Source organism: Xyrauchen texanus, chromosome 18, assembly GCF_025860055.1.
Source record: "Xyrauchen texanus isolate HMW12.3.18 chromosome 18, RBS_HiC_50CHRs, whole genome shotgun sequence".
NCBI lineage: Eukaryota > Metazoa > Chordata > Actinopteri > Cypriniformes > Catostomidae > Xyrauchen > Xyrauchen texanus.
In genome coordinates this window covers 27,555,509-27,573,346 of record NC_068293.1, presented here as the reverse complement: position 1 = coordinate 27,573,346, position 17,838 = coordinate 27,555,509, and the positions used below count along the sequence as shown (strand labels likewise).

At 44.2% G+C, this 17,838-nt stretch overlaps 1 protein-coding gene across 1 annotated transcript in view; it reads left to right on the top strand.

Moving 5' to 3' along the window:
* The window catches only part of LOC127659032 (interleukin-1 receptor accessory protein-like 1-A), a 137,373-nt gene that overhangs the window by 104,915 nt on the left and 14,620 nt on the right, over positions 1 to 17,838 (top strand). The window contains 1 exon segment of the mRNA XM_052148654.1: positions 11,402 to 11,534. Within this exon segment, the coding sequence (XP_052004614.1) occupies positions 11,402 to 11,534 (133 nt within the window).

The window sequence follows — 17,838 nt, the reverse complement described above, 5'->3', positions numbered from 1 at the left end:
CGTGAGCTCAAAAGAGAGGGCGAGATAGAGGAGTGATCTATCAAATACAAATACAGCTGTCGATGAGATACTTTAAAAAACAGTTCACCAAAAAATCTTTCTTCCATTGAACACAAAAGGAGAAGTTTAGCAGAATGTTCTATTCCATGTAAATAAAAGCCCCATAACATGCTTTTAATGTGCTTTAATGTGTCCAATATTGAACAGACTGAAATTTAAGACATTATGCATTGTAAATCTGAGCTGTAGCTCAGAAATCTAATTTGTGCATATGCCCACATTCAAACATGGGGCCTTAAGATGTGTTGTGGAAACAACTTTGGTTTTTGCAATCAAATGTTTTAAATTGGCTGTCCTGTTGAATCTTGATCAGGCTACCCTAATTAAAAAAAAATTTAAACAATCTCGCCACCACATTTAATCAGCCTTGTAAAATGGTCACATACCAGCATGAAGTCATGTGACAAATACCCTTCCTAGCATCCAGCTCCACACATGATCTCACAAGGGTCCGCTGTCAGCAGAAGAAATCTGAAAGAAGGAGAGAGAGTGCTGAGGCAGTGGGTTGAATATGTAAGGGCCTGCTGACATGCCTATATATCTGGATTTGGATTTATTTTGGAGATTGAAGCAGATTCTCTGGAGATATGCAGCCTGGGGAAGGGGACACATGTGTGTCAGTATGTTCAGGAATAGTTCACTCAAGAATGAAAATGTTGTCATTATTTACTCACCTCCATGTTGCTCCAAACCCCTGTGACTTTCTTCCACAAAAGGTAAAATGTTTTTAAGTTGACCTTAAAAGCAAGTAATTCATCTTCTGAAGTATCTGAAGTCACTATTCACTTACATTATGGCAAATAACCCTGTGAAGACTTAAAACCTTTTTGTGTTCCATGGAAGAAATAACTTGTTAAAAGCCAAACGTGATGAAATACAATAAAATACAGCGCCCTACAGTGTCCAGTAACTCATATACATGCACTGCTGTACATCTGCGATTTTACTTTATTGGAGTCTTTTGGTTTATTGGAGTCTTTCGGTATTTGAACTTGAACCGTTTCTCTCTGCCTGGCGACATTCACAGTAGGCTAACAGCAGGCAGTCCTGTAATAAAGTCCTGTAGTAACATTTTGTATTATATTGGTGGTCCGTCACAGGTAGCAAGGATGGCTAAGTCTTAAAAAGGTATTTTAAAAATTATCTAAAATTAATAGTTGTTTTGATTGACTTTAAGTGTGCATGATGCATATATGCTAATGTGTATTTCATTTATTTTCTTTCATATGTGATAGCCCAGGTGAGTTTGAAAGGTGCTGCATAAGTGCCAGAGGAGGCTGACAGCTCAAGACAAGGCTCCACATTGTAAACTGAACAATAATAATAAAAAAAAAAAGTTTAGTTTCAAATGATGCAACATCAGTTGTTTCTGCCTAAAATGTGGCCAAATAAGATGAAATGATGTTTGCCTCCTTCCACATTAATAACAATAATTACTGTACCTGAGGTCAAGCTTTCAAGCCAAGCTTTCAGTATCTCGTCAGTAGGCCTACATCATCAAACCTGGTTGTGGTTAATGCAATAGATGAAGAAAGTGAAATTTAGCCAAATATCAATAAAACCCAAATTATGTAAGGATCAGAAGTGAAAGACTGAAGGACATATTGTACTCTTCACATATGGTGAGTTAATCTGTTAGCTGGAATGTGGCCCTCCATTATTTTATTAATTGATCAGTCTTTACATGATTGATTTGACTCTTGTTTGCTTGGAGTTCGGAAAAAATGCATTGTTAATTATCATATCTCGAAGAGGTCATCTGTGTATAGGAGCATAATCATCAGTTGTTAAGGAAAGTCCAGTGGTTTTGGTGCTATTTAGTGTTTTGGGAGAAATGAAAATATAATGTGCTTTTTACCCCAGGGGAATGTTGTAATAAAGAGACACTCCAACATTGGGCAACACCGCTTACCGGCAGAACATTGTGCCTCAGTGTAACTGGAGAGCTTGGAGTAACTTTATAAGTTTATGTTAGGTAAATAGAGGTGTGCAACATGTAGGCCTACTTTACGGCATCCCACAGGTTTTTCTTTTGCAACAGTTTATTGAAGAAATTTGATGTCTGTCTGACAACCCACCAAAGAATCAGCAACACACTCATGTAAATGTAAGTATATTAGCATTCATTTTGACATTGTGTAGTGGTTTATTCATGTCAAACTGCCTAAACGCTCACCGAACGCACAAATGACAACATTGTTTACTGCAGCAGCCAATCACAGCATCAACCAATTGCCTGCCCTGCAGCACGTGTACAGTGTTTGGGCTCACAGTGTTCCTCAGCAACAATGACCACATGGACAAATAATTGGTTAACAAAAGAGGCAAAAGATACATTTTTCAGTTGTTTCCAAGTATTCACTGAATGATTATTAGATACATCACTGTCAGTTATGGGTTGAGATGGGTGAGACGTGTCCTCACCACTTTTTGAAATAGCTTTCTTCAGGTATGTGTATATTCCACATAAAATGATCCGGCACTGGAATGTGTTATTTTGACTGTTATCATAATTGGTCTGTGGCAGGGCAAAGGGCAGGGCCGGGTCGTGATGCTACACACCTGATGTACCCCCCCCTCCCAGATTCAGAAAGGTGGGGATGACCTACTGGCTGTGTGTGTGTGTGTGTGTGTGTGTGTGTGTGTGTGTGTGTGTGTGTGTGTGTGTGTGTGTGTGTGTGTGTGTGTGTGTGTGTGTGTGTGAGCGTGTATTTATCACTTTGTGGGGACCAAATGTCCCCATAAGGATAGTAAAACCCGAAATGTTTGACCTTGTGGGGACATTTTGTCGGTCCCCATGAGGAAAACAGCTTATAAATCATACTAAATTATGTTTTTTGAAAATGTAAAAATGCAGAAAGTTTTCTGTGAGGGTTAGGTTTAGGGGTAGGGTTAGGTTTAGGGGATAGAATATAAAGTTTGCACTGTATAAAAACCATTATGTCTATGGAAAGTCCCCATAAAACATGGAAACACAACGTGTGTGTGTGTGTGTGTGTGTGTGTGTGTGTGTGTGTGTGTGTGTGTGTGTGTGTGTGTGTGTGTGTGTGTGTGTGTGTGTGTTTCTCTTTCTCTGCCTCTCTCTTAATCGCTCTCAGGTGTGGGGTAACCAGGTGAGCTGATTGTTGATGGCGCGCACCAGTGCACAGTGTGTTTCATGGCAGGGTTGTGTGATGGTATAGGGGTGTTCGTGAACTGTGTCATCTCGTTCACGGACGCTCAGGCACATTCCAGGTTCCTGCTGCTGGAGCAGAGAATTTGTGGTTGTTGCTGTCTGAATTTCTTTTGAGTTTTCTGTTCTTTCAAAAACAGAACTGTCAATAAATGTGTCTGTGTTTCCTCTACTCTCCTCTCCCCACATCTTTTAATGCATTTTATTTGTAAAATGCAATAAAACACCCATCCAGTGACGTACAGATGCAATCTTGTTTTATTAAAATTTATATTTGGGCGAATTTGAATCCAAAACCTCTAAAAACGAAAGTTACCACTAGATTAATCAGTCGTGTTTTTAATCAAAGTGCTGATCTATGTATTCATCTATTGATAAACAAAATCCCAATCCCAATAGTTGCAGATGTAGAAATTAAATTACCATATTATGTGAAATATTTATTTGGGTCATTAAGTATGACTGTTGATCAAAACAGGTCATTTAAAATATTTTTTTACTGTGCATAACATAATTAATATTCATGAGTTATGCATGCATTTTCCATCCATGGGTACACTTAACAAAGGTGGCTGGTTCTATATGTGAAGCATAGGAACATTTATAATTTGTTTATGTATTTAACAGACAATGTCTTGGTGCTGTGGAGAAAATGTTTTAATTATTTATTTGTGCATTTTATATTACGTAAAAATATAGTTCTTTTAAATGTTGGCAAATCAAAATGGTTACTATGGTTCCTGTGGAAATGCAGTTGTATCACAAATTCATGGACATTTATAATTTGATAGTGACTCCAATTAATTAAACAGTACTTGTTGCAATGAAGCTTGGAACCTTAATCCATACAAACAATGCATGGGGGCTTGCTTTAGTGTTGCCACCCCTCATAGTCTGCATGTGTCATGTTCATTGTTGTCCTTTGTTCTTTTGTGTACTTTTATTTTGAAAATTCCTGTTCAGTTCCTAGTTTTGTCACATCCTGTTTTCCCTCCATGTTTTGTATCTGGGTTTTATTGGTTCATTGGTTGATTACCTTGATTCAGTTCTTGTTTGTCATTGGTTTTAGTTTATTATCTCGTTATCCTGTTTCAGAGTTCTGTTTGTTGATTGGCCTTGTTACCCTTGTCCTTGTGTATTTAAACCTATCCTTCATTCCCTTGTTGGTCGTTGAATGTTGTTGTACGTGAATGTTATGGTTGTTTCTCCTGCCTGTGGATGGTGTTCATGTTGTTTTCCCCTCGTGGATATTTCTTTGTTCCTGTTTGTTTGCCCTCACTTTGATTTATAATAAAGAACCTGCTTTTGGATCCGCACCTCCTCGTCTGCCTTCACTCCTGCATTCGTTACAGAATGACCGAACACACTATGGATCCAGTGGTTCAGCAAGCGAACTACCAGCTGCTTTGCCTAAAGCAAGAGGACCGACCGATGGAGGACCACATCCGTGACTTCTTGAGCTGGCAAACATCTCTGACTTCCCGGACTCTGCCTTGGTGGTTTTCTTCTGGGGTAACCTGAACCCCTCACTGAAGGAGCGGTTGCCACCGGCGACACACGGCTGGACGCTCTGTGATTTTGTGGTGGCGACTCTGCTGGTATGCGGCTCGCCACTTACTGTGGATGTTGTGGATGAGGATCCTGCCTCCCCTCCCACGGCGATGACTCTCCAGTCGTCCCTAGCTCTCCCTGTCACGCCAGCCCCTACGGTCAGTGTGCAAACCCCCACGCCTGTTGCCGTCATCGAGCCTGCATGGTCCACTTCGTCTGCCAGGAGGAGGGTGAGAAGACGGGCTTCTGCCTCCCAGTTCGCGCCTGCCCCGGTGAGCGAGCCGGAGCCCACGCATGTCACGGTGAGCGAGCCGGAGCCCACGCATGTCACGGTGAGCGAGCCGGAGCCCACGCATGTCACGGTGAGCGAGCCGGAGCCCACGCATGTCACGGTGAGCGAGCCGGAGCCCACGCATGTCACGGTGAGGGATCCTGAGTCCTCATCAGCCACGGTCAGCGAACCCAAGCCAGCGCATGCCTCGGTCACCCAGCCAGTACCTGTCACCTCAGATATCCGTGAGCCAGCGCCTGTAGCCTCAGATATCCGTGAGCCAGCGCCTGTAGCCTCAGATATCCGTGAGCCAGCGCCTGTAGCCTCAGATATCCGTGAGCCAGCGCCTGTAGCCTCAGATATCCGTGAGCCAGCGCCTGTAGCCTCAGATATCCGTGAGCCAGCGCCTGTAGCCTCAGATATCCGTGAGCCAGCGCCTGTAGCCTCAGATGACCGTCCCAGAGCCAGCGCCTGTAGCCTCGACCGTCCCAGAGCCAGCGCCTCCCGAGCCTTCCAGGGCTCCGCCCCTCAAGCTTCTCGAGCCTTCCAGGGCACCGCCCCTCAAGCCTCTCGAGCCTTCCAGGGCTCCGCCTCCAAGCCTCTTGAGCCTCTCGAGCCTTCCAGTGCTCCGCCTCTCGAGCCTCTCAAGCCTTCCAGGGCTCCTCCTCCCGAGCCTCCTAGGGCTCCGTCTCTCGTCTCCCGAGCTTTCCAGAGCTCCTCCTCTCGAGCCTCCTGGGGCACCACCTCTCGAGCCTTCCAGGGCTCCGCCCCTCAAGCTTCTCGAGCCTACCAGGGCACCGCCCCTCAAGCCTCTCGAGCCTTCCAGGGCTCCGCCTCCTATGGCTCAGCCTCCTGCGGCTCCGCCCCCCGAGCCTCCTGCGGCTCCGCCCCCCGAGCCTCCTACGGCTCCGCCTCCCACGGCTCTGCCTCTCCAGTCTCCTACGGCTCAACCTTCCTCGGCTCCACTTCCGAAGCCTTCCAGCTCACCGCCTGAAGAACCTCCTATGGCTCCGCCTCCTAAGCCCCCCACGGTCCTGCCTATGCCTCCTTCGACGCAGCCTCCCAAGTCCTCCTTGGCTCCACCTCACGCGGCTCCACCGGTCCCTATCTGGCGGCCACCACCCAGGTCCCCCAAACCTACCCACATCCCGTGGTCAACCCCCAGGCCTCCTGAACCTATCCTTGCCCTGTGGCCAGCTCCCAGACCTCCTGAACGGGTCCTTGCCCCATGGCCATCTCCTAGGCCACCTAGATCGGCCTCTATCCTGTGGCCTCCTCCTAGGCCCCCTGAGCCGGCTCTTGCCTTATGGCCAGCCCCCAGGCCATCTAAACCTGTCTCTGTCCTGAGGCTGCCTCCCAGGCCTCCTAGACCTGTTCCCATCCTGTGGCCTCCTCCCAGGCCTCCTGACCCTGTTCCCATCCTGTGGCCGCCTCCCAGGCCTCCTGACCCGGTCCCAGTACTGTGGCCTCCTCCCAGGCCACCTGACCCGGCCCCCGTCCTGTGGCCTCCTCCCAGGCCCCCAACCCAGTTCCCGTCCTGTGGCCTCCTCCCAGGCCTCCTGACCCGGCCCCTGTCCTGTGGCCTCCTCCCGGGCCCCCTGACCCAGTCCCTGTCCTGTGGCCTCCTCCTGAACCTGCCCCTGTCCGGTGGCCTCCTCCCAGGGCCCCTGACCCTGTTCCTGACCTGTGGCCTCTTCCCAGGCCCCCTGACCCTGTTCCTGTCCAGTGGCCTCCTCCCCGGTCCCCCAGACCTATCCTTGCCCGGTCGATACCTCCCTGGCCCCCTAACCCTGTCCCTTTGTGCCCCCCGGGGCTGCCTAATGGGCCTCGTGGACTGTCTCATCTCCATTTGTGCCCCCGTGGACTGTCTCCTTTCCCCCTTGGACTTCCTGCCTGCCCTCTGTGCCCCCTTGGACTTCTGTCTGCCCCTTGCACCTCCGTGACCTGCCTGTCTTGCCCTCTGTGCCCCCCTGGTCTGTCTGTCTGTCTGCCCATGTGCCCACTTGGACTGTCTGTTTGCCCCTGGTGCCCTTATGTTGTTTTTGTGGGTTTTTGTCTTTTGTTTTTTGTTTCAGGATCGTCTGGAATCCGATCCTTTTGAGGGGGGATTCTGTCATGTTCATTGTTGTCCTTTGTTCTTTTGTGTACTTTTATTTTGAGAATTCCTGTTCAGTTCCTAGTTGTCACATCCTGTTTTCCCTCCATGTTTTGTATCTGGGTTTTATTGGTTCATTCGTTGATTACCTTGATTCAGTTCTTGTTTGTCATTGGTTTTAGTTAATTATCTCGTTGTTCTGTTTGTTGATTGGCCTTGTTACCCTTGTCCTTGTGTATTTAAACCCTGTTTGTTCCTTCATTCCCTTGTTGGTCGTTGAATGTTGTTGTACGTGAATGTTATGGTTGTTTTCTCCTGCCTGTGGATGTTTTTCATGTTGTTTTCCCCTTGTGGATGTTTCTTTGTTCCTGTTTGTTTGCCCTCACTTTGATTTATAATAAAGAACCTGCTTTTGGATCCGCACCTCCTCGTCTGCCTTCACTCCTGCATTCGTTACAGCATGCCACCCCATAAAAAATATTGTAGATCCGCCCCTGAACACACTACCCAAAAATATTGTTCTTTAATTTGTCCATAACATCTCACAAATAAACATGTGGACTATGCATAATAACAGGAACATAAATGTACTGTTCAATGCGTTTAATTTGAACACAACCAATGCTTTAAATAATGAAGATGAATAGAGACGCAACTTCTTAGTTTATCACGCAGAAAGTAACTACACGTAAATGCACAGCGCTGTCAGCACGCTTAAAGGTCACAAAATTGCATCTTTCAATTCATCCCTTTAAAAGCACCACAGGAAACAATAATAAACTCACTAGTTTGTTGTTGGAGGACTTGTGGAATATCTGAATGACAAACACCTTTGTGCTGTTACTTTACTATTTGTATTTTGTAACAAATTTCATTTGCACACTCGTTAAGTTTCAAACACTGCACACTCACATTGTAACGTCTTGGGCTTAGTGAGCATGGTGCTGAGGCAGGGTCTCTATTATGACATCACAAAGAAAGGATGAGGGGAGGACAGGGAGGATGAAAAGATCTGCGGAGGAGTACCTGTTCACAAACCCCTGTTCTATATAGATAATTAAAGTCTTACACGTCCCCGTTGGGTTGCACTGCTATGGAACAAACCAGAGGAAGAATTGGAGGAGGGGGAAAAAAGAGGAATAAAAAAAATATGTACATTCATAGTCAGGCTTTTTAAGAAGAAGTGCTGAATTTTTCTCTCTCTCTGTATTGAGTGAAGGCCAGAATGTTGGCGTATTAAGGTCTCTGTTCATTCATTCAAGGCTGTATGGTGTCTTTAAACATGCAAAGCATGGTAGTGTGTGTGTGTGTGTGTGTGTGTGTGTGTGTGTGTGTGTGTGTGTGTGTGGGCAGGATTGGGTGGTTTACAAGGACATTTTTTTAGGTTACAAACTGGTAATTACAAGGGTGTTATGCTATAAATTAGATTTATGAGGACATTTCTGGTGTCCCTCTAATTCAAATCGCTTTAAAAAAAAAAAACATACTAAACGATGTTTTATTGAATATGTAAAAATGCAGAACGTTTTTTGTGAGGGTTAGGTTTAGGGGTAGGATTAGGGGATAGAATCTTAGTTCATACAGTAAGCGCGCGTGTGTGTGTGTGTGTGTGTGTGTGTGTGTGTGTGTGTGTGTGTGTGTGTGTGTGTGTGTGTGTGTGCGCGCGCGCGTGTCTTCACAAAAAATGCCCAGTCAATGTTTCTGCAGTGTTGCAAATGGAGCGAAACGCTCAGTACACTTGCATGCCTTTCATTCAAACACGCACATTCAAAAGCACACTCAGTCACAGACGAAAACAGCAAAATGGCCCTGGATTGGGTTTAGAGCTCCCTCTGATGGCAGACCTTTATTAAACATCTGCTGTTTCCTAAATTATTCTGTAGTGTGTTATCCCCTGATTAGGCGACATAGCGAGCTGAAGACGACATAGAACACAACAACTAGATTTGCCGTTATATTTACACAGAAGGAAATACTAAACACCTTCCAAGGCAGCAAAAGAATAGTGTTACAGTGTTAGGTAAGCTTAGGTTTTTGGCTTTGGTTCTGTTGGTTCTGCGTAAATGAAATGCTGCATCTCATCCACCTTAAACATTGCCGTGGTCATGACATTCAGCTTGCACCTAGTTTCCTAGTTTTGCACCATCTTTGCATGATGATGATTGTACATGGATAAATAAATAGATGTTAGAAATAAAGCATGAAAATAAGTTAAAAAAGACCAATCGCAATCCACTTGCACATATTACATATAGGCTAATGCTTGAATAATTGTCACACTTTAATATTCACTATCTTTAAAAGCATAAAGAATTAAGTTGGTTTACCTAGACCAAATAGGTAATGTTAGCACATATAGGTATCAATGCAGATTTCCTCATTTGAATCGATTCTGATTCACAAGCTCTTGGTTCAGTTCGATTCCAATATTGATACAATTTTATTGAATTCTGATTCATCATATCAGTTATTATGTCCATTTTGTCAGTTTGTTTTGACGTGTAAATAAATGATCCCAGCTAATGCTGTAAATTTTTGAGGAACCTGACCTAAGGTTAATTAAAACATTTAACAACAGGCTCCAAACTAAGCAGTTCAATTTCTATTTATTCAACAGATATAATAGTTAACACAACCAAAACTAAAGTAAATTTAAAGTAAACGTATCTTGGGATTTTAAAAATCAATCTCGGGGTTGTTCGAATAAAGATGATGACGTATACTTCTTCCATGAGCACCATAATTATAAATGAAGGCACTTCCTATTAATAAAACAATCTCCTTCCTCTTTTTTCTGGACTCTTCCACAGTAACACATCTACATTATCTTTTGTACTTCTCTAGTAATCTTAAAATACATTACCACAGCAGTACTAATATTGCTGGATCCTGTATGATAAATTGCTTGTGCTTTTCCTCATTTGAAAGGTATCTTAACTTGCTACAAATGTAATTTTATTTATTATTATATGTCAACAATAGAACAGACCCAGTTTCAGTTGACTCAATGACATTTACAGTATGTGTGCATGGTGCTGTTTTCCAGACTCGTGTTCTCAGTGTCTCTTTGATCAGATGCTCAACGTGTATTGAGCATCCTGGTGAGAGACAGACGCTATTTCTGGTTTGTTTGGGGGCCCGGAGCAAGATCTTCCCTGGTGCTGGGCCCTATTCGTTAGCAGTCTAAAGACACAGCTAATTAACGTCAAACAGCTGACAAACATCACAACGTTAAGGCAGAAATACCACCTCATCCACAATTAAAGAGAGCACATTAAACCAGATTAAAGCACTAAAGAGTATTCTTAAACAAACTTACATTTTAAATGTAAACAGACTGTATTTTGGGTCTATTGTTTTGGGTTTGGGAATCTCATGAATCAATCATTAGTCTAACTTATGAACAATTAATAGAATAGAATATAATGTTATGAAAGTGTTTCAAAGAGATATTAAAGAAATTCAATGCAAAGAAAAATAGTAAACTCTATCATAGGGAAATAGTGGCCAGTGCAGTGAAATGAGACATTATGGCTTTGTTCACACTGTTCGTGCAAATCCGATTTGGTTTTTAAATCAGATTTTTATCTCTGACTGTTTACGCTGTCATTTTAGAAGTGATGAAATCTAATCTTTTGTTCCGACAATGTATTGAAATATCCTCAAATATTAAATATACTTTGGCTATGTTGACATCATTATATTAAAAATGTTACATTGTTATAGTAATGATGTAAGCGTCAGTGTGATGCCATGAGACTTTATAATACAACAACTGAGAGTACATTTACATTTATGCATTTGGCAGACACTTTTATCCAAAGCGACTTACAGTGCACTTATTACAGGGACAATCCCCCCGGAGCGACCTGGAGTTAAGTGCCTTACTCAAGAGCACAACAGTGGCATCTTGGTGGTGCTGGGGCTTGAACCCCTGACCTTCTGGTCAGTAACCCTGAGCCTCAACCACTGAGCCACCACTGCCGAGTAGGTCTTAGTTTGGAAGACATGTACTGAACGAAGAAAAAAACCTACATGTAATCTGACTTTTCAGACTGAGACGCATTCCCAAAACTTGAGTTGGATACTGCGGAAAACAGATTCTTGCTGTGTTTATGAAGCCACTAACAGGCTATGTTCAGACAAACAGCAAGAATCTGTTTGTCTGAACATAGCCTGTTAGTGGCTTCATAAACACAGCATGGGCCTAAAGAAGTTTGAAATTAATGTTTTATCGCAAACCTCTCAACAGGAAGCATGCTGAACCTGACATGCAAAGCTTTCTTCGGGTACAGTGGTGACATCAGTCCACTTGTGTACTGGATGAAGGGGGAGAAGTTCATTGAGGACATGGACCAGAGTCGTATTCGAGAGAGCGAAATCAAGTAAGAAGGAACATAAGGCAAACAACAGTAAACATGCATTAAAAACACAAATAATTTACCCATTTTAAAAAGAAATATGAATTACTACCATGTGATCTGAAAAGTTGTGAGTACATGCAAATAGTAGAGTTGCATGCAAGTTACAGTACGCATAAAATAATCTACCCTGCTGAAAGGACAAGCTTAAACCAGTATGGGTTTAATGTTAATGACGGTTAGTCTATCTGATGGACTATCAAAGCCATTCTATTAACTAGTAAAGCATGGCGGATGAAGCTGGTCGACCACAGCTATGCTCATTTTAAAAAAAGGGTTGGCATTAGCTCTCTCAAAAAATACTGTATGTACATACATGTCAAAATGGATTTATTATATAGCATATAAAAGAGTATTAGTCACATGTACATGTTCCATTCTATTATTTTTTGTTGTGAGAGAGGTTCTTCTTCATTGCCTTTGTTCATAGATGAATGTTCAAATGTTCACCACAAGCCATTAGATAACTTCAAATAATGGCACTGTGAGCCATTTGTAGCAGTTGGAACCTTCACTTGTTCTCTCAGTCCTGCCACTTAAGGCACATTGAAGTTGAAGTGTATACTTTCTGTGCAACTAGTGATATCAAATGATAATATAACTGCAAAAATCATGTTTTCAAACAGATTTCCCAAACCAATTTTGAAAAGTACATGTACTTACCATGTATTTGTAAACATGTTGCATGATAATACCATGTTTTTGGGTATGTACCAAAGTAAAATCAATGTATTATTTTTAGTACATTGGGGCAATTAATCATTCACCATGGTATAATTTAAAGTACTGTTACCATCACAGTACTTTATAAGAAGGGAAAGAAAAAAATTGTTCTCTAAAACTGCTTTTAATAGTTCTAACTGTGAAATTGCATTTTCAATATGATAGGTATACTGTAAAGTACACTTTAAATGTTCAGCAAGATGTTGACAGTACATTTTCAATTACTGATATCACAAGCTTGTATATGAGCCTATTTATATCTAGCAGGGGTGGTCGCTGTGATGACACACTATTATTAATTCTCCTGTCTGAAAGAGAGCTGGATCAGAGCAGCGCTGAATACATCCTAATAACACAACCAAATATATTGCATACCATGCACTGAATGCATTTGCAGTTACATGCAGTTATGCAGCAGCAAAATCAGCAGATTTTAAATACATTTTAGTTTCAAATTATTCAGCCAGGACAAACAACCGAGAAAGTGTTTGGTAACGCTTTAGATTACAGCCCGCTATTTACAGTGTAAGTACACCAAATTTACAACATTCATTTTTTGTATTTATAGTGTAACTACACAGTATGTACTTGTAGGTATAAGGAAACAATATGCAAAGTTTGGGGAATAAAGGGGTAACAACCTGTAAAATTACAAATAATTTATACTATAAGTATTTTATAACTATAAAATAAAAAGGGGTAACTATTGTAATATTACGTGGTATATGACCTTATATTATGCTAAAAAAAAAAAAACAATCTTCCTTTGAGAGCAATTAAGCAAGAACATACACAGTGTACCATTCAGTAATAATAGTGTACCTACAGCCGTGGCCAAAAGTATTGGCAGTGACATACATTTTGTGTTTTGCAAAGTTTTCTGCTTCAGTAGTTGATGTTGATTCACATTGTTTCTAGATTATTGTGCAGAGTTATCAGATGCATTTTAAATATTGCAAAAAGCTTCATTTGCCAAAAAAATTAACTTTATCACAAAACCCCAAATTTCACAGTTTTCTGGCCCTGGCACGCAATGATCAACCAACATCATTTCACTAATCATGTCAGCAGCACTCGTGTGAACGAGTACTAGTCAGGTGAAATCACACTCTCATTCTGATTGGATTATAAGAGCAGACTGATTGCTATAAAAGGAGGGAAGAAGTGCTTCCAATCATTGTGTTCTTGTTAGCAATGGTTACCTCTAAAGAAAGACGTGCAACGATCATTGCTTTGCATCAAAATGGCCTCACATGCAAGGAAATTTCTGCAAAGAATATTGCACCTGAAAGAACCATTTACCAGATCATCAAGAACTTCAAGGAGAGAGGTTCAACTGCAGTGAAGAAGACTTCAGGACGTCCCAGAGTGTCCAGCAAGCGCCAGGACGTCTCCTCCTGAGGAGTCAGCTATGGAATCATGTCACCACCAGTGCAGAGCTTGCTCAATATTGGCAGTAGGTTGGTGTGAGTGCATCTTCATGCACAGTGAGGCGAAGACTTTTGGACAATGGCCTGGTGGCAAGAAGGGCAGCAAAGAAGCCACTTCTCTCCAAAAACATCAAGGACAGACTGAAATTCTGCAGGAAGTACAAGGATTGGACAGCAGAAGACTGGTGCAAAGTTATTTTCTCTGATAAAGCCCCCTTCCAACTGTTTGGGACATCTGGAAAATCGATTGTCCGGAGAAGAAAAGGTGAACACTACCATGAGTCCTGTGTCATGCCAACAGTGAAGCATCCTGAGACCATCCATGTGTGGGGTTGCTTTTCATCCAAGAGAGTGGGCTCTCTCACAATTCTTCCAAAAAACATTGCCATGAATAAAGAATGGTATCAAAACGTCCTGCATGAGCAACTTCACCCAATGATCCAGGAGCAATTAAGTGATGATCTGTGCATTTTCCAGCATGATGGAGCACCATGTCACAAGGCAAGAGTGATAATGAAGTGGCTCAGAGATCATTACATTGAAATGATGGATCTGTGGCCAGGCAACTCCCCGGATCTTAATCCCATTGAGAACCTGTGGTGAATTCTCAAAAGGCGAGTGGACAAGCAGAAGCTCACAAATTGAGATCAACTCCGAGCACTAATAAGGCAAGAATGGATCGTCATCAGTCTGGATTTGGCCCAGAAGCTAATATCAGCATGCCAGAGCGAATTGCAGAGGTTATGAAGAACAAGGGTCAACACTGTAAATATTGACTCTTTGCATATATTGAATGATTTTGCCAATCAAATTCTTTAAAACTTATGAAATGCTTATCATTGTTTTCCAGTATACCATAGAAACATGTGAAAAAATCATCTACAAATACTGAAGCAGAAAACTTTATGTCACTGCCAATAATTTTGGCCATGGCTGTACACATATAGGCTACTGAAGGTATTCTTTAACTACGGGGTACATACACTATTGTTACATGATAAAAAAAAATTTGTTCACTACTGTCATCTGATGGGGTTTTGGTTCCTTGCCATTGTCACCTTTAGCTTGCTCATTGGGGGCTTAAATGACTATTAATATTCAGAAAATATTATCGAATAACTGTATTGGCACTATCGGATGAGAACACAAAACTTGAATTGAATTGAGCTGAATAATTACATTACCATCTTGAGCTGCTTTATAGCTGAAATTGAAGTATTTTTCATAATTGATGCATTTTTAAACATTACTGTTATTTTTCTGTTTATTACTGTGAAGCTGCTTTGAAACAATCTGTAGCCTATGGGATAAAGTGCTATATAAATAAATGTGATTTGACTTGACTTAGCTTGACATGATGGAGATATTACATGGTATATGACCTACAATGCTAAACAACAATCGTTTGGGAATAATTTAGCAAGAACATCCCTGCATACCTTTTTGTAATAATACATAGGTATTATATATATATATATATATATATATATATATATGTTCCCCTTCTGTCGCTCTCTCCACGTTGTTTCAGAGAAGCGACACTAGGGGTCTCTCTTGGGCGCCGATATTCACCTCTGGACTATAAAAAAGGCCAATGAGAGTTGGCACCCAGTATTTGCATGTCCCGCCCGGACATACGGGTATTTAAGCGGCGCAAATACGGGAGTTCATTCAGAAAATTTCTTCGAGCCGATGGTCGTGCATGCAGTCTGCTGCGAGTTACACACCAAGTTCCTGTTTAATCCTCTGACGCTCTGCATGCTGTTGGATCTGACGGCGCATAACAGCGGCTTTCTCATTCGTGCACGGCCGTGCATTCTTGCCCTGGGCGCTCGACAGTGCAGACAACTCGAAAGAGTTATTCTAAAAGAGTGAATTTTGCTCTAAAAGAGCAAAACACAGCGGCGTTGAACGTCCTTCTCAGGACACGTCTTTTTAAAGACGATTTTCCGCCTCTGTGTAGTTTCTGGATGCGTTGATTCTCCCCACCTCTGACGGCCATAAAAACTGCCTTGCATTCCTGGGTTGCGATCACATGCAGGCAGCGTTTTTATGAATGGTCTGTGTTTTCAGTACGAGAACATAGCCATGACAGCATTGCGGTCGTAGGCTTTTTCTTGTAGTGAGAGAGAGCCATTTCAGCCGCCCCCCGCACCTCGCCTCCTTCCTACGGGATTGAGGCAGGCGCCGCGGGAGATGGAGAACAATCTGGGGAGAATAACGGGACGCTTTCGCTGGGTAAATCCCCTCGAAAACCTCCCACCTCCCGCCTCCCCGTGCCTCGCCTCCTTCCTATGGGATTGAGGCAGGCACCGCGGGTGATGAAAACGATCTGGTGACAGTGACGGGCTCCGTTTCGCCGGGTGAACCCCCTCGAAACCCCCCGCCTCCCCGGCACGCTTGCTTGTTTCCGTCCAAGCTCGGGATGAGCATCTTCTCCAATGGGTTATGTTTTCAGTGTGAGAACATAACCGCGGCAGCGTTGCGATCTCTGCTTTCTCTTGTAGTGAGAGAGAGCCATTTCAGCCTCCCCCGCACCTCACCTCCTTCCTACGGGATTGAGGCAGGCGCCGCGGGAGATGGAGAACAATCTGGGGAGAATAACGGGACGCTTTCGCTGGGTAAATCTCCTCGAAAACCTCCCACCTCCCGCCTCCCCGGCACGCTTGCCTGCTTCTCCTGAGCTCGGGATTAGTGCGGTCCGCTTAACAGCCTACTGTCCCTCGAGCTCCCCGGCATTGGATGATGACATCACCGCTGCATCGGAGAGCATAACAGCGGCGTCGGATGCGGATAACTCGCCTGGGCCGCCACCTTCGGGTCTCCGCCCAGTCTGAGCCTGACGCAAGAAGGTCCGCTATGCTTCCCCGGGCTTAATTGGTTCCGCGGGCATGTGCAAGCCCAGCTTCCTTGCTCCTCCGCTCTCGCTACCCTCGGTGGTAGAACGGTCCCAGACCGCTCTCCCCTGCACGCCATGGCCCCCTCCTGCAAGTCCACCGGGCCAGGGCACTTCAAATCTGTACTTGGGTGGTCCTGTTCTTGATGTGCTGCAGGAACTGCACTCAAACAGGCGATGGCCACTCCGTGGTCCAGAAACGCAACGATGGACAGGCAGTACGGGAGGCAGACAAAGCAAGCTTTCTCAAACGCCCCTGTCCCCCAGCTCCGTCCATTCGGCGACACCACTTGACGACTTCACCCAGTAGTCCTCAGTGGTGAAGAAACAGACGAAGGCTATTTTCAAGCAAAAAAACATCCTGCCCTGCCGCAAACCTGCCGCCAGGGGCCATGCCCTGTCTGCTCGCCGAGGGCGTCCTCCTGCGGCTTTCAAGAAAGAAAGAAAGTGGTGCTCCGCCTCAACTAACAACTAAAGTTGGACGCACATCGTCTCACGGACCCCCTTGAGGACCCAGAAGGCTCCCAGGCGCTCCTGAGATGACAGACCCAGAGACTGAGACTTTAGCTCCGGAGCTGGTAAGACCACTCTGTTCCCTGGTGGAGGGCCGGGAGGAGAATTTTTTGTTAAATTCTTTACACTCTATAGAGCTATTTCCTTGTTGTCTCTGGGGTCACCTGGCCCGCAAATGCCGTTCTCACGGCACTCTGCTTTGCCGGCTCCATGGACGTGGTGTCCCCACATTCAGCCCCACGACTGTTCCCCGGCCGGCCTGTTCAGACGAGTCCATTGGACGCCAACATCAGACCTCCTCCTCAGTCACGAACCCGCCCCGTGCCGGATGCACGGAGCAAGGTAAGTGCTTTGAGTTTATTCTCAGCACCAGAGCCTCGGGACGCCACGTTGCCTCCCGATGCCGCGTTACCTGTTCCGCACCACTGCGGAGTTTAGAGGCGTGGCTTTCACTGCCCCGTCACGCTGGCTGCACCGGACCATTCGACTCGGTTACGCAATTCAGTTTGCCAGGTCTCCGCCCCCCTTCGTGGGCGTACATTTTTCCGCAGTACACAGCCAACATGCCCATTCCCTGCATGAAGAAATCGCCTCCCTTCTATTAAAGGACGCGATAGAGCCTGTCCCTCCAACCAAAACGAAGAAGGGTTTCTACAGCCCTTACTTCGTTGTACCCAAGAAAGGCGGCGGCTTACGACCGATCTTG